This window comes from Mycteria americana, chromosome 1 (assembly GCF_035582795.1).
Source record: "Mycteria americana isolate JAX WOST 10 ecotype Jacksonville Zoo and Gardens chromosome 1, USCA_MyAme_1.0, whole genome shotgun sequence".
NCBI lineage: Eukaryota > Metazoa > Chordata > Aves > Ciconiiformes > Ciconiidae > Mycteria > Mycteria americana.
The window spans coordinates 59,271,117-59,294,536 of record NC_134365.1 but is presented as its reverse complement, the minus strand read 5'-3'; the positions used below and the strand labels follow the sequence as shown (position 1 = coordinate 59,294,536).

Genomic DNA, 23,420 nt, shown 5'->3' with positions numbered 1-23,420 from the left:
CTAATTTTTTTTAATTATCATGGCACAATGCCCAGATGGTGCCCTTAAAACCCCTTCAGCTATTCAAACATTTAACACTTATTTTCCCCACTCCTCTGAAGTTTAACTGCAATGCAAGCACAGCAACAGTGCTGCCCAAAGTTTAGGGTGCAGGCAGAAGCAGCTGCCCATGGAGGGGTACCGGTCTTCGTGAGTCGGCAAGCATCCCAAAACTCAACCCTCTCTTAAGAATCCAGGATGGTGCTTCACCTTTTGGGCCGAAGCTGGTCTTCACGCAGGCTAACACCTCCGCTTTATGCTACAGAGCTCACGCACCCCTCGCCAACGGGAAGAGGCGAGACAGCAGGACAACTCTCCTCGGCCCCCACACTCGCCGGCATCCTCCGCGTTTCAGCCGGGCAAGGAACATCTCCATTGTTTACTGCTTATCTAAAATCAGCAGCAGCATGGCTGAATTACTTCTCCTCTTACCCCACCCACCAAACGAAGCACAAATCTTAGCTGAGCCACGGGGCCTGCCCAGCACTTCTCACTAAAAACCGGCACCCCAATTCAGGGTTCCACAGGCCGGGCTGGCGGGGGGAGAACGGAGAAGGTGGACGTGCCTGCCAGCAGGGCCTGCTGGACGAAACCAGGCAAGTGTGCATACCCCAGCGCAGAATCAAGTTACCCTGCAACAAAGATAGTGTGTGTATGTGCAAAGGAGGGAAGTCAGATCCTTCTGCCTGGGTTCCAAGGCTCGCTTTGTTGCTAAAATAAACCAGTGTTTGTTCCTGGGAGTGATGGGGAGCCGGACTCTAAAAGCAGCGGCAGTGAGAGCCCCCACCGTCAGAGTTACGAACAAATTTAACAACAAAAAACAAAAAAACAAAAAACAAAAAAACAAAACAAAAAAAAACCCCACACACAAACAAAAACTTGGGAACTGATTACTCTTCACCTCACGTATCTAGGTAAGGCACCCAAAGGCAAACTGCTGATCTCAAGGGTGCCCAGGAGCAGACAAAACTACAGGCAGATGACTAACTGAGCAGCCTAACAGCTGACTGCTCCAGAGGAAATTCCAGTCCTTGCTCTAAGGCTGAAAATATATATGCTTTTACTTTGCTTCCTGGATCTATATAACACTTTACACATGTTTTTCCTGACATTATTTTCCATACTCCACCAGTAACTCAAGTAACCGTGCCATTTCTGGAAAAACAACCTTGCATCCAACTTTCGTTGAAACGGCTTCTCCCCTTACCCCCAAAGCCCCAAATTCCAAAACTATCTGTTTGCTCCCTGCTCCTCTCTTAACCTTCAGTAACCACAGATCCCTTTCAGCAGCACTCCTCCACTACGTGGGATGTCTCTCAGTAACACCGAAATCCCATAAAGCAGAGGCACATGGGAACAGTCTTATGCATGGGAAAAAAAAAAAAAAAAATTATATATATATACACAGGTCTCACAGATGGCAGACAGTGAGCAGCATTATACCAAAAATTTTGTCTCCAAGGCACCTGCCCAAAACTGTTCTCTCCAGAGGAACTTATAACCGCAGGAAAAGCCTGCTCAATACGTAGTTAACAGTACTCACTCTAAATATTATTTTTTACAAGGGAAAACTAGAACCCACTGTGTGTAGAGGCTGCAGAGAGCTAAGCCCAACAGCAAAGGCCGCTCACGTTAGTGCAGAGTCCTTCAGCTTTCCATTCCTTATATGTGCAAAGTGTGCAAGCCCTCACACACGCTTCTCTACTCACCCAGAGGTACATCATGTTAGCCTGGGTCTTTCAAACCCAGCAGTGAGATGATCCGGCAACGCAAGAGGCACTTCAGTAAGATTGTCGAGACCGAGGTTGGTTGAGGTTTGGTGTTTTTTTTTTTTTTTAAAGAAAAAAAAATCCGAACCGCTCAGTTTGAGGCTTAGAAAGCGTCTCGCCTCCTCCACCCCCCTCCTCCAGCTCTGGCTGCTCTGCGCTCTTCTCTCGCACTTAATCTCTCCCTGGGAGTTCCCAGCCCCGTGTGTCTGTACTGGCGTGCACAGCACACACTCTGCATTCGCCTCCAGGGAATTTCTCTCTGTCATTCTGCTTCTAAAAACACAATCTCGGCCTCACAAGATTCTTGCAAGAGGCAGGGATGGGTGGGGTTAGTAATAAATGCAGCCCGGCTCCCAGCACCGGAGCGTGCTTACTTTAGAAGAGGGATCTGTAGACTGAATGAGGCAGAGCGTTGTCCTCCAAGGTCACTGGGGGTGAGGACCCGTTCCCCCCCACGCCGCTAACTGCTTCTCTAGGAATCATCTGCAGATGCAGGAGCAGTGCACGGTGCCATAGGCAGGTTCTGCACGTCTTCATCTACCCCATTAGTCAACACCCAAAATTCGGTCACAATACAGTAGCTGTATTTAATCATTAACCACTGACAGGCACCGAGGAGCACAACTACGGGGATCCTGAAGCTAAGGAGAAAATCTGTGGTGTGCCAGCCACCCTGGAGCTCCCGCAGGAGAAACAGCCACCATCAGCGCAAGCTGGGGAAGAGAAGCGACTCACAGATAAAGGGGTTAATCTGCTTTCGCAGGTGGCTCTGCATGACTATTTTACAGACTTGCATATTGCTGAAGGGAAAGCAGCAGCTGGCTCCGGTTCCTCCCAAGTGTGTCGGGTTCCCACTTGCCCAGAGGCAGCTTCCCCCCAAGTCTGACTGGGGCAAGTGCCCTCTCGCAGCCTTGCGCTCCCAGCCCGCTCTCCTATTTCAGGTTTGCAAAGCTCTGCCGGTGGGGCGGCAGGCCCAGCAAAGGCGCGCTGAGAAAAGACACTCTCACCCCAGCTACCTCGACAAGCTCCAGCAAGCCCTTCCCCGCACGAGTGAATCCTCGTCCCATCCCCCACGCCCGATGCCACAGGACAAGTGTCACCTCTCATCTCATTAATCAGTTAAACCGCTCTTCCAAACTAGGAAAACGGGTTTCTCGCCCCCTTCCCTTCCCACCTCAAAATGAAGAATCGACTTCCCTCGTTGGGCTCCAAATGCTAAGTTAAAATTGGCCTCTTCTCAAACGGGGGGGGGGGGGATTAAAAAAAAAAAAATCATGTTTTCATTGAGGCACTGGTCTCCTTGGAAATGAGTTTTGAAGAAATATTTTTATCTCAGCCAAAGATACAGAAATGGTGCTCTTTCATGTATCACCTCTACTCCCCTTACTTATAGATTACTTAAATGCAATCCAGCGGGCTCACAGCAAAGCGAGCAGCCATGCGGCCTGCCGCACTTCACCCACAAGTCAAGCCCTACCTATGCGGGGCAACAAACTGATGTGCCTCCCGTGCAGCGAGCGCAGACATCCCAGGCACGCTCTGCGCTCCCCAGGCTCCCCTCGCCTTCAGCAAGCCGCAACCGAACCCCAGGCCAGGCTTGTCCCAGGTACAGGCGCAAACACATGGGATGCTGATGGGCTCTAAGGAAAGGCATGACCATTGCTGCGGTCCTGCATAAAAAAAAAATAGAGACACAGGCAGGAAGCCACTCGGCTTTCCAGCCAGGAAAACCAAGCCCTGCTGCTCAGGGGAAGGAGCAGGAGCCCTGATTCAGGAAGCTCGGATGTCACGGGGTTGTTCAACTGCAGCATCTCTCAGGACTCCCACCTGCTCTCACCTTTTGGCATGACGGGTCAGGTCAAGAGGGTGAAAAGCAACGTTCCGAAAAATCACTTACTGCACCAAAGCCTATGCACCACAGTCTGCAAAGAGCGAAGCATGTGACCCATAAACCTGTTCTCAAATGCTCTGAGAGGAGCAAAACACCAGCAATGCTGACATTCGCATCACGTTAGACACTTCAGTTAACATTTCAGCAGCAGGGTCGCACCAGTGGTAGCTACTAGTTCAGCCAGCCTGCAGATTCAGGCAGACACTTCTGCACCAAATAACCTTGATGGCATTTTCAAGGTTTTCTTCTGATACAGAATCCTGATCCAAAAATGATCTTACTAGCATTTTAATGAAAGCTGAGATTCCTTGCATGCAGAGGAAAACGTGAGAAGACACGTGGACTAGGTGAGCAAACCCAAACAAATCCTACTTCATATGTATTTCCATAAAAGACTTGAAAAAGATGGGTGCTTAAAACTAAGCTGAAGAGTGACCAACAAGCTCCAAATAAAAAAAAAATAAATTAAAAAAAAAGGAAAAAAAAAATTCTCCCCTTTCTTCCCTAGGCTCTCTCATCCTTTAGGCTACTCTTCCTGGGAGTAGTTTCTCTACTTACAGGAGAGAAAAGAAAACCTTTCAGCATAAGGCTGTTCTTTAATTTCAACAACTGGGACTCATTACAAATCATCCGAGCAACTCTACAGCTGGACAGGTCGTATTCAACCTCCAAAGCAAAAGACGACCTATGAACCCTCCTCGAATCATCCAAATACTGGCTTGAAATTCATCTGCCACTGTTGCTACTAGGCCACCACCTCTCCATGGAAGGTATATGGGAAGATTACTGAAAGCAGCAGACTTCTGGTGACGAAATACCCTCGTCCTGGAGCACTTCTGGATGAACTGCAAGAGCAGGTTTCTCAACGCTCAATGTTCTCAAGCAGCAAGAGGAGCACCCGACCGGTCAGGAAACAATGCTGCAGGATGCCTCTAGAGGCACCGCCGCTCTGATTCAACAGAGCTGCTGCTGCCCTGAGGTCCAGACCAACACTAAGAATATGAAGTGTAGGCCCAAGACTATCCACAGTTGCAGACAGTACTGGTGGCAGTGGGGTAACCACGTTAGCCTCAGATTACAAGCAAGAAAGAGATTTACTTGGCCAACAGAATTATGTGGGGAGAAAAAGAACCAGATGAGCTATTAGGCCTTCTTTAAGCTTTTATTCAGATTATATAGATTTTCAACTACATTAGCTACTATGTAAAAGATATCAATAGAAGACATTATTTTTTCTGGAAAATTTATCCTAAGAAAACACAAAATATTCTGTAAGTAGCTAGAGGACAACAGTATGTTAATGAGCCTAATTCCAGAAAAACAAAGACAGACATGACTAAAACAGGCTTCTGAAACAGGTAGCTAGGATCCCCTGCAAATGCTTTGTCTTAATCCTAACAACAGTGCTTTACAGGATATATGTCAGGCAACTTGGAAGGCTGCTCTGTGTGGAAATAACACATGATCTCTTAAGGATCTTTCCTGTCTCAAAAAGGATTAAATGCTGAAAGAAAAACATTTTAAAATTAATATATACCAGGCTAAAAGAAAAATGTTCAGAGAGCTACAGCCTAGTGAAACATTGGTCCCTCTTCTCTGATGTGAGGCTGTCATGTAAATCAAAGTGAAAGGGGAAGAAAGCAGTCTGCAAAGATATTAATCCTTGTTAGAGAGGTAAGGAACATGTTAGCAAGTAACAAAAGGGGAAACAGAAAAAAGGGAGCAAGTAACCACCTATTTAATATTACATCAAGGTATTTGGCAAAATAAGAGGCACTGGTAAAACAGAAAAAAAAAAATCTACCTGCTTCTGTACCACTACCAAAAGCCTTAATTACATATAAGAAGAATTGTGGCTGCTTAGTTATGTGCATAAATTCAAGCCAAAAATACTGCTGGTATATAAGTTTCAAATAAGCCAAATGCTTAAAAAAATAATTTACAAAAAGTTCTAACCTATTTAGGAAAGATCTGAGTGGGCAAACAGGGAGTAGGTATGGCACAGTTTCAAACTGACGTTATCTGTTTCTAGCTGATTGTGTCTCAGAGGCATATGATTTCAAATGCTCGTGGATTAACATTCAAGCAGATAAAGCTCAAGACAGGGTACGAGCTGGTGTGTCTGCTACAGACTACTGAAATCACATTAGATAGCACGCAGGATGAGTGGCTAGCTAAGCACCTCTTCATAACAGAGGAAAAAAAACATCTGATCACCAGGAATTTCAAACGGAGCGACACTTGCAGGAGGCGTCGGGGGGCTAATGCCAAAGAACACCCTCGAAATTTCTAAATTACAGAAAACAATTCTTTAGTTCAAGAAGTGTTACACTGAAAACGAGCAATTCCATATTAGATTCCATCTTGACAGAAAAGAGCAATCAATCGTAAAAATAGAAATTAGCAGTAGCTTAGGTAAAAATGATTGTGGCAATCACATTTGAATACATGGAAGGAGAACAGAGACCAAACCAGTGTATCTACATACATACTCAGCACTTGAGTGAGACCTGAGGTACATTGGCATATTTTTCCTGGACAGACAGATTGCTTATTGGGTTTCTCTGTCACATCCCCACACTTGAACACTTGTATATATTCTAGCAAGTGGGAAAAAAAAAAAAGCTGAGAGAAGGAAATAAGGAAATTAGGAAGTGCGGGGGGGGGGGGGAGACACGAATTACAAGGGACTCCTAACAACAGGAGGCAAAATCCACAGCCAGAGATGGAAGTCAACAATGAGTTTTTCAAAGCTTGTCAAGAATAGCAACCCCAGCAATCACATTCACCTGCTACTACAGGGAAAAGGTAAAAACATCCCCAATACTGAAAAAAAAGCCAAAGCATTCAATACGTATTTCTGTTCTATATTTGGAGAAAAGTCAGCTGTTGCAGTCTGCGATAACAAAATGCTTTCCATTCCAGCAGTAACTACGGAAGATGTTCCAACAGCTACCCAACAAACAGTACTGTCGTCCTCTTATCTAGCTCGAGCTTACAAACAGAAGGGATGCAACCAGATAACAAGTGGGTTTTAACCAAACTACAGCTGTGAACATATTCAGGTGTGGACACTCGGGAAGGCCTGCACTCTGCATCAAACTGCATGACCTGCATTTGCAGCTCTAATAAGCTCTAACTACAGTACTAACATTAAATCTGCTGTAAGGCCAAAAGTACAACTGTGATGCAATGACATCCCCAAATGCAGGTGTTTGTTGGAGCCCATATTATTAAAGCCCTGCTGCTGTTAGCTAAGCTCAGCCAAAAGATTATACCTCTGTCAACACCAGAAGACTGCATCAGGAAAGCAGTGCTACCAGTGAAGCCACCAATACCAATTTTCACAGCATCTGAATTTTCCTAGAAGCATCCAGGTTGGAACTCTTCCACTAATGAGAGCTAAAATAACATCCCAATGCTGAGCAAAGCGAAAAATGAAGTGGGGTCTGACAACGGGAGATTTGCAGAACAAAGATGCAGGTGGAAGGCCTCAAGTAGGGGAGCACAAATTAAATTGTGCACCTGAATGCATCTGGGAGACCATTCGGATACATGAATGAAAAATACTGATCATAAAAATACCTACTCCTGATGTTTCATAAGGCTTCCTGGCAACCTCTCCTATAAAACAAAACCGTAAAATAGTTTTTAAAAACAGCCTGAACTCTAAAATAAGATTAAATTCTTTTATGGTTTGTAAGTGCTATTGATTCTATGTGCTCCTCTTCACTGTGCAGTTTTCCTTGGCTGAGAAGTGGGAGGGGAGGTACTCTGAGGTCAGGGCAGGTTGAAGAGGGAAATTTCATCTCAGACCAAAGGAAACCAGTTGCTCTCACAGCCAAGAGCCAGACCGAGCTTTCACATTTTATGTAGAAGCTGGATTCTGACTGAGGATGACGACTCAATCATTGTCCCACCATGATAAACACTTCAAGGACCATCTACAAAAGGTCTGCCTGGAGACGGGAAGGGAGACGTGCTCTGCAGCGCTCAGAGGGAAATCTCTCTGACTCAATGGCTGCTTTCCATGGCTTATCTGACTCCGGCAGAACGTCCCAGCAAGAGAACAGGGGAATCAGACTCCTGCTAGTTGTGGGGTTTCGGTATGCCTTGTATCTTGTTTTTTTGGTTGGTTGGTTGGTTGTTTTTTTGTTTTATTTGTTGTTTTGGGTTTTTTAAAAGAAGATTAGAGATCAGGCTGGGAGCTATCTGGGGAGAGGCACAAAAGGCAGCCCTGGGCACACATGCAGTTCCTATGGAGATAAGATGATCTTCTTTGAGGTTGGTTTACTCCTTTGGGTGCCGCTGGAGACTACCCTGGTGGCAGAGTACTGCTCATCTGCGAAGACTCCCTCCACTCAGGATCCTGGCATTATCTCCGATTATCAGAATTTCTGAACCACAAGGTAGCTTTCCTCTCAACGTCCAAAAGGGCTCCAGGAAGCCTCTTTTTGCATTATCCTGTTTGTGAAAGGAAGCAAGAAGAATACAAAGTGCATACAATAAATCACCCAGAAAAATACCACAATCCCTTTTAGATGTTTTGCCAAGCAAATAAGCCAAACATTGGCATATTACAAGAAAAAAAGCCATTTTGTTATAGAGCAACCCATTTCATTACTGGAAAACTGGATTCCCTATTCTCTCTCCTGCAGGTATAGTTCAGCTACGCAGCAAGAGGCTTCTGAAAAGAGATTACTTATTTAAAAGCAAACTATCAAGGGCTAGTTTATCTTCCACAAAAAGCAGAAAGCCTGAAACAATAAAACACCTTGACATGCAAACAAAGCCAACAATTTTCAGAGACTGTCCTGCTACTGACTTCACATTGTAATTAAGTCTTTAAATAAACTTCAGAAGGTCTCAATTCACAGGCTTATCGTTCAAGTACGTAGGAGGAAAAAAAAAAAGGGGGGGGAAACGGGTACGAAGAAAAGCTTTTTAGACTTTGTTTGGGATTTTCCTCTCCTCACAAGTATGCTCAAGAGCACTATTCTGGAAGGCACTGTCAATGCTTCAAGAGAACCACCATAAGCTCAGTAACTAGAAAAGGTCCATTGCTGAAAATGTGTTCCCAGACAAAAATACACTTTTAAATTAAAACCAAGAACACCCACATCAACAAATCTAAATTGTGAAGCCAGAGAATTCAAAGTTAAACATTCAAGAGCAGGCAAACATTTAGATGTAAGGAATTCTTACAGCTGCAGTATACTGGCTTGGGCATTCATCTGCAGAAACAAAATGGTGATGCAACTGCTCCCAGGATATAGCAAACATGAGTTTGGGCAGCCAAGTGGGAATTTCCATGAATTACACCTGTCAGCCTCACTATGGCAGAACAGGAGTGAAGTCTGCAATCCTCCAACACCTTCTGAGGAGAAGCTAGCAAGCTTAAGGTCTGCAGAAGAAAAAGCACCTCTGCAGCTGTGTTGCCACCCCAGGCTTGATTTTCAAGCTGTATCTTCTCCATTCTGTAACACCTGGATCTAGCCTGAAGTCCATACTTAATTGGTATATAGCAAATGTATTTAGATACTTGTAAGAGGGGATCAGAATAGGCTCCAAGGCTGGTATTTAAATCTTTATTTTTCTAAAGTTTAGTTAACTAATAGCTGCCTTAGTATCTTCACTAGTAATGTCCAGAGAACAAAGTTTGATCTCCCTTCAATTTTTCCATGAAGTAGCAGAAAGTATTACACAGCAAACTCCAGCAAAAGTCTATTTTTAGTGTCAAATCAGGAGTACAATATCCAATTGAACAGATAAAGGGCAGAAAGATTCTCTATGCCCTAGACGTATTTGCCAGTGCTAAAGAGGATATTTATTGGGTTGTGGATTTTGAAGAGGAAGCCATAAATAAAAAAATGCAACTTGGCTACTACCTCAACAACTCATCTCTTTATAGTCCACAAGAGAAGCTATACCAAAGGATGAACTGATGGCATCCAAGTGTTATCCTATTCAAGGTGTGAGACTTCAGGTGGCAAGAGAGAAACTGCTTCAAATACCTCATCAATGGAGCTATAGCATCATTACACCATTTTTTGTCTCCATGCTTACCATATCAAGTGGTTGTACCGCATCAGCGATTCATCAGCACAGCAACAACCCAGCAAATTAAGAAAGCGTATGAAGATGAGAGTATTGCAACAGTGGGGAAAGAAGACAGGGCGTAGCTCTCTTCCCTGGACCACACAGGGGTTTATTAACACACTGAAACTTTGGCTTAGGCCTACTGCTGATAAAGGGGAATACAGATGGAGAACAATACCATCCTGAGAAAGGGACTCCTCTGGCTTGTTTGTGCAGAGGAAGGTTAACAATGTTAGCGAGTTATTCAGGAAGTAATGGATACCCTCTTGCCCTGAGCAAATTCCTTTTCAATAACAGTAGTAATTTCCTAGGCAATACAACTATATCAAGGTATAATGGCTACTATATTTATCTACATAGGCCCTGTACTGCTGGGATCTAATTTACTACAGCGCAGAAAGCAGTTTACAAATCCTGGGATAGTAAAGTTGCTAGAGACAGGAATAAAATTCTGCCCTGTATCGCTTGGTTTTGGAGACTGGGTTTTAACATCCCTTTTTAAGAGTAATAAAATGCATTCTCTCCAACTTAGAAAGACTCAAAGACTAATAAACCCCAGAAGTAGACTGCAAATACACCTGTGAGAGGGAAGAAATCAGCTTAACAAATGCTACATTGTGCACATTTTTTTTATCCTTATCATCACAGCTGCTTTATTTCTTCTTTTATTCAAATAACATTCTTTCATTTGACCCTCTGAGAAGAAAAATAATCCATGACATTACCTAGAAGCCTTATGTTCCTAATGAAAACAAAATATCTTAAATCTGTGATGTTTTTGTTAGCTGAATGCCTGAAATATGGCTTCAGTATGAGAAATGGCACAAATATATAATCAGCAAAGAAGAAAGGAATGACTCCAGCTAATGAAGAGGTAACACTGATAAACACTGAATGACATCTCCTGAGAAACAACAAAACTAAATTGCTAAAAGACTTTGGTGGAACACAGCATCAACCTGTGATAAGTAAGGGTGGGTGGAAAGAGACCAAATACACGTCAGGCGACTGCAGATACTTCCATTACGTAACGTTAGCAAGAAAATCCAGGCGAAATCGCCATTAACAGAACTAAAAGCAAAATATTTCAACAGGGGTATTGGCAGTTGTCAAACCACATAAAGGAACAGCAGACTGCTCAAATGTAAAAGGCATTAATAAAGCATAAGACAAGAGGCATAAATAGATATAAAATATAGAGCAAGATTTCTAGAGGACAGAAATGCTACTGGAAAAATTTAGTTATAAAATACAACATCCACAACTTTAGTTCACAATGATCAGCAAAGGTCAGTTGTCAGAAAAGCAATTCTGCTTCTGATCTCATTCTGAGCAAAGCAGTCCTTAACCATACCTGCTCCACCACCATCTAGCTGGATTATTCTCATGGCTGCAGCAAATAACTCCCTCCATCTGACTGGTTCCTCAGGGAATTATGAGTATAAGACAATTTAGAAAAGTGTGTGTATGTAAAGACTAATGGCACTACTTGTTTCCTGCTTTTTAAGCAAAAGACAGTCCATTCTTCAAAGTCTTTTTAGTGTATATATTTAATATGGGACTTCCAAGAAAGCATGCAGATAGATACCTACCTGTATCTTTTAATAGGGCATTTTGCCATTTTGCAGATCTCACATGCAAGTGAGTACTGGAAACACCCAGTTTGTAACATGGGATGTTCCAACAATTTCAGATTTATTTCTTGGCACTTGTGTCAACTGATGTACTTGAATCAGGAGGATTTTGGCTCTCACAGGAGCAGCTATAGATCTGGTCTTCAGCATCAATGCAGTCTGTGGGTACATACTGTGACCCTCAAACACCTTCAGCTAAACTCGTATTAAGGCTGTTCCACCTTCCCTTCTTTCCCCCACCCCCTGTCATGACAAAAAAAAAAAAAAATTACAGTACTGTAAATTCCATTCTGATGCCTTTTCCAATCAAATCCTGGCAAAATTAGACTCTTCCATCAGAGATTGATTGCAACTTCCTTACTCTTCCGATCCCTTTCTAAGACAGACAAATTGAATGAGTAGCAGCTCCCTCACATTTGGTTTAGATGAGATGAATAGTATGAAGTAACTATGGCCAGTCAACACGTGCAGTTATTGTGCCCTAGGTCCTATGCAATACATTCTCATCTTATCTTAATCCAAATTTAAGCTTTGAAGTGTAGCCACACTGTCTGACAACTACTGTAGAGAAGCTACTCACTTTGATAACAAAGCAACCAGCAACAACAATATATGAAATTCCTCCCCGTTCCCAAATTCCCAGAAAGCAACAGTGACCAGAACAATCTTTTTTTCATCCCTGTGTGACCTGAAGAATGCATGTCTCCTTTCAGAGAAAGGCCTCGCTATGGTTATCTAATGCTAATGCCACTACAAACTGGATTAGAGATGCCCAGAAAACTCGAAATATGTACATGGATAGTCAGCTGTATCCTAATTCTAAGTCTGAAGGAAATCAAATGCTCTAAATTGTGCCTAATGTAGTTAAGTTTGCCCTTTAGGTAGGATAGACCAGTAAGAACATATTACACAGTGATTAGATTAATTCTTGAGTGAAATTCAGAGGGCTGGCTCTATCTGTCTATTGTGCCAGTATATTTCAAATTGTTTCAGAGACTAGCACTCTTCCCGTGCTCTGCTCCACAGCAGCAGCTGCTCAAGAAATACAGCAGTTCTCTGTCTGGGGTGAAGTTGGCAGCAACTGGGGACAACGCTGTTGTCAGAGTTCAGCTCCCAATTCTGAAATGCCATTCTACTGGAAATACCAAAGAGCCTAAATCCAGCTACATATACCATGGGATGTAAAATATCTCTATCTCAGCTTTCAACACAAAGCTCTGGAGTCTCATGACGTGTACTCCTTTGGCCCCTGTCGGTCTTTCTCCAGACCCTGCAAAGGATTGGAGCTGGCTGCCATAAATGGCTGGAAAACAAGATGTTCTCCAAGGACTTGGAATTGAGGAGCACTGTTTTAACTTAGGGAGACCATGGTGAGGAGCCAGGCTGACAGGTGCCCCGGAAATAGAGATGACGATCAAGCTGTTGCCAACATTAGCCACTGCTGTCCTCCTGACCTGTAAGAAAGGTAGCCCATGCTCTCCAGATGGAGATGGTGGACCAGAAAAGGCAAGGAGGATGTGTTTGCTGGAAGTAACTGAAGTCTCTCCTCATTGAAATCCAACTGTGAAGGAATTTCAGCACATCTCATCAGATGCAATCCTACCAGTAAACCTTTATTAGGCCTGGCAGCAAGCACAGCTCAGCACTGCCATGACATCAGAGTGCAGCTTATTGCAATCCACAGGCACCAAAAGAGTTAAAAACACAGATTCCTGCTAAAACTGCCAAGAGCTACAAACCTTCTCCTGTGTGGGCGGCAGCAGCAGCTAAATCCAATCCCCAACAATTGGCTGGCCCTCGGAAAGAGAGGTGGGAAGAGACAGGTCATGGGGGACAGCCCCCCCAAGTAAATAGCAGCGCAGCATCTGCTCAGGTTTTCAGCTAAAATCAGCGAGACAGTTCCCTTCATTTTATCGCCAGCTTCTCAAGCAGCAGCCTCTGACCTTTATCAGGAAGAGCACCCTTGTCCTCTAATCACAGACTTCCTGGAAAACGCAATCTAGCCGGCAATTAATACAGAATGGAGGAAAAAAAAAGTTTCATAACATCAAATTACCACTGCAAGATTTTTAAATACACCCCCCACCAAAATGGCAGAAGAATTCAAGCATGTTCTCACAAGCCATCTCACTCCACTAGCATTATCTAACTACTTATTAAAAAGATTTTCTCTCACCTCTCCCCCCCACCAAAAAAACCTGCCCCCCCCAAGTCTTGTTTTGCAGATGTTGCCTGCAGCAGCATAGATTCTTGCTGTGAAAGCTTCAACACAGGTGTGCAGAGCGTGACCTGGGCAGAATTACATGTGCCATTTCCACTGGGAAATCTAAGAGACTTATTAAGCCAGGACAGTGCCAATTAATCTACTAATGGAATGAATCTAAAGTGTGTTCCTGGCCCTTTCCCTTTCACATCCCAAAGCCTCGGGGGAGCTGAAACCATCTGGCAAATGCCTGCTCCGAGCAACATTATGTTACTGCTGGAGATACCTCTCCCTTAATATTGAGAAGAATGAAACCATCTTCTATCCACCAGCTATTCTCGGGAGCATCCGCGTAGCTTGCTGAGGTAGTCTGCTTGCATGCAGCATCCTTCCCTAGCCAATGCAGAGCTGCTCACTCACCATGTAGAAGTCAGCAGAACAGAAAGCGATCCCATTCATTTACTCAGGGTCCTGCCGAAGCAGCCAGCACGAGGGGTGTGGTGAAGCAGTTACCGTACTCGGTGTAACACACACAGGCTGCCCTCCCACAGCAGATCCCAACAGCAAGCAGGCAGAAGCACGCTCCCTGCCCAGACTGGGGAAATGCTCCTGCTGAATTCTCTCAGTCCTTTCTTCATGCAAGAAGAGTTGCAGGTAGGGTAGCAAGGAGGTGTTTGATTACGTTAATTTAAAAGGGAAAAAAAAAATCTCCTCTAAGCACGCTTGAAATTGAGATCTGGCCAGCGAGCTTAAAGGAAAATCAAGATATCAAACACTCCAAAGTTCATACACGATACATGTTATTACTGTGAGACAAAGGGGAGGACTGATTCAGAGATGCTCAACACCCTGCACCCTTTGAGTAATAAGCAAGCTCAGGAAGAAACAGAGCTATGAGGCAGCTGTCACAAAGAAAGGATCTCTGGCACTTTTAAGATCATACAGGAGCAGAGGAGCCTCCTATCTTACAATTTAGACACACAACAAAAAGAGAGAAAAGCCCAAGACAACAGCAGTCATATGGCTGTGGAATTATGTAGACGGTAACAACTGGCTTTTGACTGTCACAGAATAACACAAGTACAGGGCAGGGGAGACAAGAGGTCCTCCATGCTCAGAGGCAGCACAGAGCATGTTTAGACAAACATCCATCAGGAATTGCCTAACTTGTTATTACAGACTCCCAGAAACAGGAACTCCAGTCCCCTAAATTACTGTTCCAGTGCTTCACTATGTTGAACCAGAAATGTTGTTTTACCCCATAATATCGAATTTAAGCCTTCCTTGATGCAAATTAAGCTGCCTTCAATGGACATAGTAAATAATCAATCCCCATCCTCCATACTTCTCTACTCTTCTTTTTTTAAAGAAGGAACAAGCTCAATATTTTCCTCCTATGTCAGGCTCTCTGAGCCTCCTTCTCTTGTTCTTCCCTAGTCTTTTTCCAGATTCTGTCCATACCTTTCCTGAAGTGCCTAAACTAGGTACAGCGCTCCACTCACTGTGCTGAGCTCTGAAAAATAACTACCTTCTGCAATTACTTGACACACTTGGAAATACATTCCAGGTTTTCAGGATCACAAAAAACAGCACCACATACTCAGTTTGTTATCTCCTATTACCCCAGATCTTTCCTTCGATATTACGGCTTAGCCAGCTATTCTCCATTTTACATTGCGTATACAGTTCCTCTTGTAAATACAGCTTGGTTTTGTTTAATTTCACATTGTTGGATTTCAGGCCATTTCTGCAATTTACTGTGATCTTTCTGACACCTAATGCTACCTTCCAAAGGCTGCCAGCCACTCCACATACATATATTCAGTCACTCTTTCATTACCCTGATGTTTCATGAACAGTACAGAAGAGCAGATCAGCCAGGGCAGACCATGTTAAGACTCCAGATCACACACACAGAGAAAAGTATGACATAATTACTCCACATATGGTTTTCCAATGAGGTGCTCAGCCCCTTCTTAATTTCACCTTCATTTGCCTAGTTTATATAAGGGTCATGTGGGACTAGGTCCAAAGCCAGTAGCTTTCTCCATCTGCCAGGCCTGCTGCCATGTCAGAGGAGAAAATTAAATTGATCTGACATGATTGGTCCTTAAAAATTAGCAATGTATGTCTGTCGTTGCCTTAATTTCCTTTAGTAAAGGATCTGACCATAAGCATCTGATCTTTTTCAGCATCTTTCCAGGTTCTGTAACTACACTGACTAGCTGTATTTCTTGGGATCTCTAGCCTCCTTTAAAAAAAAAAAAAATAGGCTGGAAGAATAATATTTATTCATACACACACACACTCCCTTCATTCACTTGAAAGCTGTGAGATTTCATGATATGCAGAATACACACAGGAGACAACTGATCACTCAAGCACTGCCTCTATGGGCCTGAAGGAGGACATCCCTGAACCTTCGACGTAAGCGTGCATCCATCTTGCACTGCCCTCTAAGCAGAAGCAGTGCTGTGCAGCACACGTGCCTTTTGATAGAACAATCTCCGGCCGGGAGCCTGCTCAAGCCTGCTCAACCCGGGGAAGCACTAGAGACTGCCTGCTCACATCACCTCTAAAAGCAACTCTGTTACCATCAAACATCCCTCCCGTATCTCCCCTCTGCTCACTCCTGAGACATTTTGGAACAGAGCAAAGACTTGCATTACTAAAACCTTTTCCTCCGTGCCTCTTCGAAGAATCAAATCCCTCAGCAGGCCCCGTGGAGGGGTGGCAGGGCCTGTCTCAGCCCTCCCTGCATGCTCCCCGTGCTGGGTTCAGGCAGTGACACATCCTCTCCCCATACCTCAAAACAGAACAACCCTTGTCGAGGACGGCCGTCCCGGAAACTTAGCGAAGTCACCCCCTAAAAGCTGGCGGGGCGCAAGAGGCCGAACCCTCTTCCCCCTCTCTCCCTACGGCTTTAGCTCTTCCCGCCCTACGGCGACGGCCAGAGGCTTGTGCCACGGGACAACCCGAGAGGCACGCTGCGGGGAGGAAGGACCGGCCGCCCCGCCCCGCGCCCCGGGCCGGGCCCCAGCGCCGGCGGGGCGGGGCGGCGAGCGCTGGCCGTGCGCCGGCTGCCCTCTCCTGGCAGCCCGCCGCCAGAGCGGCCCCGGGCCCCGGCCCCGCTGGGCGGGCAGCTCCGGCCCCGGCCCCGGCCCCGGCCCCGGCCCCAGCAGGCCTCCCCCGGGCAGCCACCCTTACCCCCCTGCACCCCTCTCCTTCCCCCCTGGCTCTCCCGAGTGCAGCAGGAGAGCGAAGGCCAAAACCGCACAGCTGAGACCCTGCCACGCTGCAGCAGCGCGTTGCGAAAGCCTGGCGTGCCCGTCAGCAACACGCACGTGCGTTTACAGGTATCTAGAAATAACCTTTGCAAAGGTATTATAATCTTTCAGAAAAAGAAAAGATACTAAATGCACGCAAACGACTTACATTTTGTTCCGTTTGTTTGTTTTGGGTTTTTTTCTTCCAGTTAAGAAGAAAATCCTCACCCATGCAATGACAGTGCAGCTGTGCAAGCTGAGGACCCCAAGCCCCCCTCACCCGAGAGCTTTAAAACCACTTCGGTTTCAAGTTCGCTGTGCACAGAACTTTTTTCCCATAAAACACACCTAAAGCGGGAGGCTCGTTGCCACAGGATGTTGCGGATGCCAAAGATTTAGACGGGCTCAAAAACCATTTAGACAAATTCAATAAAGAAAAATCTATCACAGGTGACTTTAAAAAAAAAAAAAAGAAAATGGCCAGGAAATCTATGGCCAGGAAATCCCAAAGCCACGGGATTGCTTCAAGAGTACAGAGGAGGGGAAGTATCACCGAATCTTGGCGCTGCTCCCTCTGCTTTAAGTACTTGCTATTAGACACTGTCAAAGCCAGAACACTGGAAGGCAGAGACCTTCTGTCTGACCCAGAAGAGCCGCTTTCATGTCCTCGGTAGGATATAATATCCATCAACAGGCTGTTTTCTCTACACAGTTTGGTTTTGGTCCTCCAACTGATCATTTTACAGACTACTACTAACACACATGCCACACTCTCTAGCGCTCCTATCATTTCAGAAGGGGAAATCTAAACAAGATGCTGTTCCCTCTTGCCAAAATAACTGAGGGGCTTGGGAGTCTCCAAGACTCTCGCAGACATCGGATAACACTTCAACGGTCAAAAAGTACATCGCAGGAGAAAAAGTGGTCTCCTGGTCCTCTCCCAAGAAGGATGACTCACATCTCTCTTTAACCCTGAGCAGAGATGAGAAATTGCTCAAATCAGAGGACTCAAACATGAAAGGAATTTGTATTACATCATCCAGCCCATTTCCTGCCAACGCCTTACAAACCCCGAGCTTTGGCCGGACTATTCATCAGCAAGGTAATCGTTACTTCCCTTGAGAAGCTCTTTATAGGACTGAAGGAGCTTATTGTGAGAAAGTCTTCCCACATATCTGAATTAGACACACTCCTCCTTAACTTCTTCTTGTACAACTTTTCTCCACATGGTTATTTTTTCTCTCGTTATTAACAGCAAGGCACACATTGGTATGGAGCTTGCCGGAGGTGTTTATGAAAGGTATTCAGGGCTCTGTAAGGAAAGGATTCCCTGCCTTGTATTCAGAGAGGCTAGAAAGGCAGCAGACATGAGGGAAAAGGCAAATAAATATATGGCCAGAGTGATCCATTTGCAGGACTTGTGTCAACTGCAAGACACCGTGCTTCCTGTATTATTTAAGGGTTTTGATGGTAGGAAATCAGCTAAACAGAAAGGAAAGGGGAGATTTGGGGGAATGTGGCCAGTATAAGCACAGTAACTTGGTTCGGAGTGAAATTTCAGAAAGCAGGTATATAACAAGCTCAGTTATTCAGTGGTGTCTGGGTTAACAATTTTTTCTAATCCCAATTCCTGAATCTTTCTTGCAGTTTCTTAGGGATGTAGTTGGGGCTTGAGAAAATAAGGAGCCATTCTTAGCACTTCAAGTGATCCACCAACTGTCTTTCCAAGACAGTTCTGGATTTGGGGGAGAAGCATTACTAGATTAGTCTCGGTGGATCTCATCTTTCCACTTCTAATTCATCCATCATTGTGGATGTGCTTGAACGTCAGTCTGTCACCAACTCCTCCTTCAGTTTTTAGCTAAATACTCTGCTCTCTTCTTTCCTTCACAGATATCATGATTTACATTGCTTTTAACCTAACTCTCTCCACTCTGTCAACACTGTTTTACTTTCTGAATGTGCTGAGAGTTATACAGAGTTGGATGCACTCCAGTAAAGGGTGTCTCAGGAACGCCTCCCCTCCTGGAGTGTTAAAAGCCTTGCCATAGCACACCTTAACTGTCCCACATCCTTTCAGCTTAGGTGCTAAATGGTAACCCCCCAACAGTTATCCCACTACACACCCTGCAACCCCTCTGCGTACAACTGCCTCACAGATGCTTCCCATCTCCTCAATATGTTGGATATTTTTGGCCAGACCATATTCTCTAAAGTGAAGCTCATTATTTTCAATGGGATGTTGCAGTTAGGTCAGTAACAGAACATCCCTTCAGTCCTGTCTAGTACAGAGTGGAAATATTTCACTGCTTGCCTGAAGAGAGGCTGTGGAAGCCAGGACGCAGTAGATTTGTCAGTCTTAATCCTAATTCACCTCATTTTAAACATAAGGAAAACATTTAGAACAATTTCCCCTCATTAGCTTGGTTCTATCCCAAATTTTGGGTTGTTTGCTTTCAAGCAAAGAGGCACTCCTCAGAAGCACCAGGAACACCAAGCCTGGTCTTCTCCATTTTATACAGAGGACCCCAGGTGCTTCCTGATCTTTGTCCTGGCTATTCACTCAAGGAGTGAGGTGTTAAAACTTTATTTAAGGCCTTTCTAGAACCTCCCTCTGTCCCTCAGGTTAAGCACTTGTATTAAATACACTTCACTCAAACCAAAAGTGTAAGCCACAAACAAACCAAAACCCCACAAACAACCCTCTTTTCTAGCTCCTGAATAACTTAACACTCCTACTGCCACAATCTCACAGGTTACTGAGCCAGTTAACATACACACTAGAAGGTGTATTTTCATGGTCAGTTACAAGCAGGAAAACAAATTAAAAACCAAAATGCTTTTCAGGAACACCACTCACAGATTTAAACTCTTGAGACAGGGAGTCTTTGTTCCAAGACCAACAAAGTAGTGCACTGGAGAGACTGTGGCTGGTGCTATCATGGTACAAATAAAAACAAACAAGTGGCCAAACCATTTTCCTCCTCCAGAAGGTCACTTTCTATTTATGACAAGAGCATCTCAGTCTGTTAATACTAAACCTATATATTTTTGTGGATGTTCTAATCCATACTGAACCACTCAGCTGCTAATCAAGTTGGGGCAGTATTGCCAAATTCACACTTCATCCACATGACGGAGAAGAGGAAGATAGGTGAAGGAGCCTCAGACCACACAGACAAGAGGACAGAGGTTTCCCCCTCTGAACTCTCTGCCGAGATCCCCGCTGCCCACTGCAGAGGGACCACCAACGGGAGCAGCCACTGACGGGAGCAGCAGTGCCTCTGTGCTGCCAGTTCCAACAGGAAGCTCAGTGACTTGCTGTCCTGCATCCCCATGGGAGCTCACACCCACCCTTCACATCTCAGGATGAAGGGCTTCCTTGCCGAACTCCCCACATCAGGAGGGACTGGGCAAAGAAAACAAACAGGGGAAAAAAAGCAACAGGGGAGGCTTCCTGTTCTCACAGACTGCCACCACCGTCACTCACCCAGACCAGCTTGCGGCCCCAGGGAGGGAAGTGCACACAGCCACCTGCTGCCTATAATGCCCCAACAGATACACCAAAGCAGCAAGTAAGTAAAGACCCAGGGGAACAGGCTGACAATTGGAGAGGATTTAACAGCATTTCACCTTAAGCTTGAACTCAAACCGAGGGCATAGTGATAAAGCTGTTCCTAGCAGTTGCCATGGGCACCCATGCTATCTTGGGCTGCAGTCTCATCTACATACACGAGAACAACAGGTCAAGCCTGGTGAGTGCTCAGATGGAAAACCAGCCACCAAAATTAAGCTGTTGAAGGAACTGTCACTTGTGATAGGTAACGATGTTTCCACCACATTAGTACCGAGCCAAAGGCCCAGTTTGATTTAAGAGTTGTACTCATGGAAGTACAAGCTTTTAAAAGAGGCTTCAAACCAACATCCTAACCCATTGTGATAGCTGAGGATCACTTTCCATAACAGAAGAGGTGTAATAGCTCTAACACCCTGACCCAATTCTGGTGTGTGCAATTACCTCCCACTTCCATAAACTCTCTCTCCTCCTCCCTTCCCTTCAGCGGCAGCTAAACAAGGTGTTCTTGCTCATTTTGCTTCCTCTTGGGGAACAAAATTATGCTGTGCAGCTGCCAAATTCTGCCACAGAAGTGCCAGTATTCAGCACTCAAACAAATTTCAGATATCATGTCTAATACGTTTCAACATGAAAACTACTAGAGCAATGTGGCATAGGCCTTGGCTATATATAAAACAAGCTGACACAGTTAGCATGGAATAGCTTTCTGGAAGCAGAGTATTTCTTCTTGATGAGTTTGTATATATGTAAAAGTTATATCAGTATAGCTGTACCAGTCATTTTCTGTGTTGAGACCAACTCATAGTACCTCAGAGCTGTTTGTCACAGCTTGGGAAATGAAGCAAGGAAGTCTTGGTTCACTGCATTTTAGGCAGGCGCTCATATTACAAAAAAAGAAACACCATTTTGTTGGCAGGCCCAACAGAAGGATAAAGAACTGAATAGTCCCCAGAGAATAAACTCTCCTTGCCAAAAGACTTGGTTCTCATCTCGGTTAACAATGTTACACTAACACTTCCCCTATTTTCCCTTTACTGAGGGCTTCGTTCCTGTCATCGGCATAGCTCTGGAGAAAATGAGGGGCATCCTGCCACTCCTGCCTGTGCATTAGACATCCACAGAGGAAACCTTGAATTTTTGAGAACAGTCCCAGAGAGCTCTCCAGCTCCTTACACAGCTGTAACGCAGTGCCAATAGCGCAACACTTCAGCAACAGAAAGCCTTCTCTTTTTAGGCAAACTTAATACCATAATGATTTAGCACACATGCTCCCCGGGCCCTATCACCACAAAAAGCTCAGTAAGCCAACATGCTGGCAGGGCAGGTGAGGAACAGGGGGGCTGCACAACAACCCAAAGCTCTAGGTTATCATAAAGCAATCACACAACACCAGAATTAAGAGGAACACAGCTTTGTCGTGAACCCATCTCATTTGCCTCAGTGCTGCTGCTTATGCACGATGATGACAGAATGCTTAAATATTTGGGAAAGGATACAAAATAAACTTTGTACTGTAGACCTAAGCATTCCCAAAAGGCCAAAGCAAGGACTCAAACCAATCACGTATTTCGACTGGCAGGAAGAAAAACTACAATAATCTGGAACATCTGGGTATGATTTAACCACTAGAGGGTGTAAAAACAGCATAGTGAAAGGTTTGCAGCCAGCAATTAATGACATTTGGAGCTTGAAGGAGCAAAAAGGACACACAAACAAGTGGAGAAGTAAGATGCTACATAAGGTGAAAGAAAGGGCAAGTTATATCCACAGAATTTCTAGCAGGACTACTGTGGTCACACGATGAGATGCCCTTAAAATAAAGCTCTGCTTTGCTACTTCTGCTAAGGAAAACATTGTGGTAAAAAGCACAGTACAAGTATTTACAATAAAGAACTGCAATGGGAAAGAGCAACAGACTTACATTCACCAGCTCAAACCCAGCTCCTAATCTGAGGAAATCTGACACAATTGCTCCTGAATCTCATAAATACTTTGTTACAGAGTCAGGATTGCTACACATATTCCCACACCACTTCCTTCCTCCTTCCCCAGTGCAGAAAGGCAGGTGGATAGATCAGCCATTGCTGTCCCTCCCACACCAGCGTCAGTCTGTGGCAACAGAGGACTTCTTTCTCTGCTGCTATCATGTTAGAAGCTCCCAATCAGATTAGCTAAAAGCCTTGAAACCTCATTAATGAAAACCAGACCTGAATTTAAGCTGCTTCATGACCAAAAGGAAGACAGAAGGACAAACACTTACCACAGATCAAGATGTTACCGAGAGCAAAAAAAACAACCCAGCCAAAAAAGATTTTTACAAGTGTTTGCTAAAATGAAAACACCCGAGTTAAACTGAAGCTGTTTGTCCACTAAGAAATTTCCATAAACCTATTTGCCATCTGAAATACATATGCACACTGGCTAATATAGATGACTTCCTGTGCTCACCCATAGAGAGCCCTCCAGGGCTGCCCAGGCTGTAATTCTCATTTCACGCCCTGGCTCCTGTACAGCTTCCCATGCCCGTCTCTGCTGATCTGGTGACCTGCCAGCAACAGCAGTTCTGGACTTTCAAATCAGAAGAGTTAAGGGATAAGAAAGAGGAAACCTGTGAAGTGGGACATACTGGTAGTCACCAAAATGAAACACCAAGAAGACCCAAAAACACCCCTAAATGGGTATAGTGAACTGCAAAATAGGGTGCAGAGGGTGCCACCAAAATGGAAAAGCCGAAAGCAGATATGAACCGCTGTAAGGATCTGGGACTGGCTCTGCCTCTCAACCTAGCATACCTTACTTAGCCTGGATAGAGTAGAAACACAACTCCCACAGCATCCCAGCGTGTAATATTTATTTGTGCTGGTTAACAGTTTAATATATCCCAGTAGACATTCTGAATAATTTCCTCCTATATGGAAATTCATACACACATTACAAGCACC

General features: G+C 44.7%; 1 protein-coding gene across 16 annotated transcripts in view; it reads right to left on the bottom strand.

Moving 5' to 3' along the window:
* The window catches only part of RBFOX2 (RNA binding fox-1 homolog 2), a 174,997-nt gene that overhangs the window by 113,528 nt on the left and 38,049 nt on the right, over nucleotides 1–23,420 (bottom strand). Inside the window, exon 1 of one of the 16 annotated variants that reach the window (XM_075501544.1) lies at nucleotides 1,749–1,778. The exons of the other annotated variants lie outside the window; for them this stretch is intronic. Within the exon in view, the coding sequence (XP_075357659.1) occupies nucleotides 1,749–1,763 (15 nt within the window). The 5' untranslated portion in view covers nucleotides 1,764–1,778. Of the gene's footprint in view, nucleotides 1–1,748; nucleotides 1,779–23,420 lie in introns of those variants that run through there. 16 annotated transcript variants of the gene reach the window in all.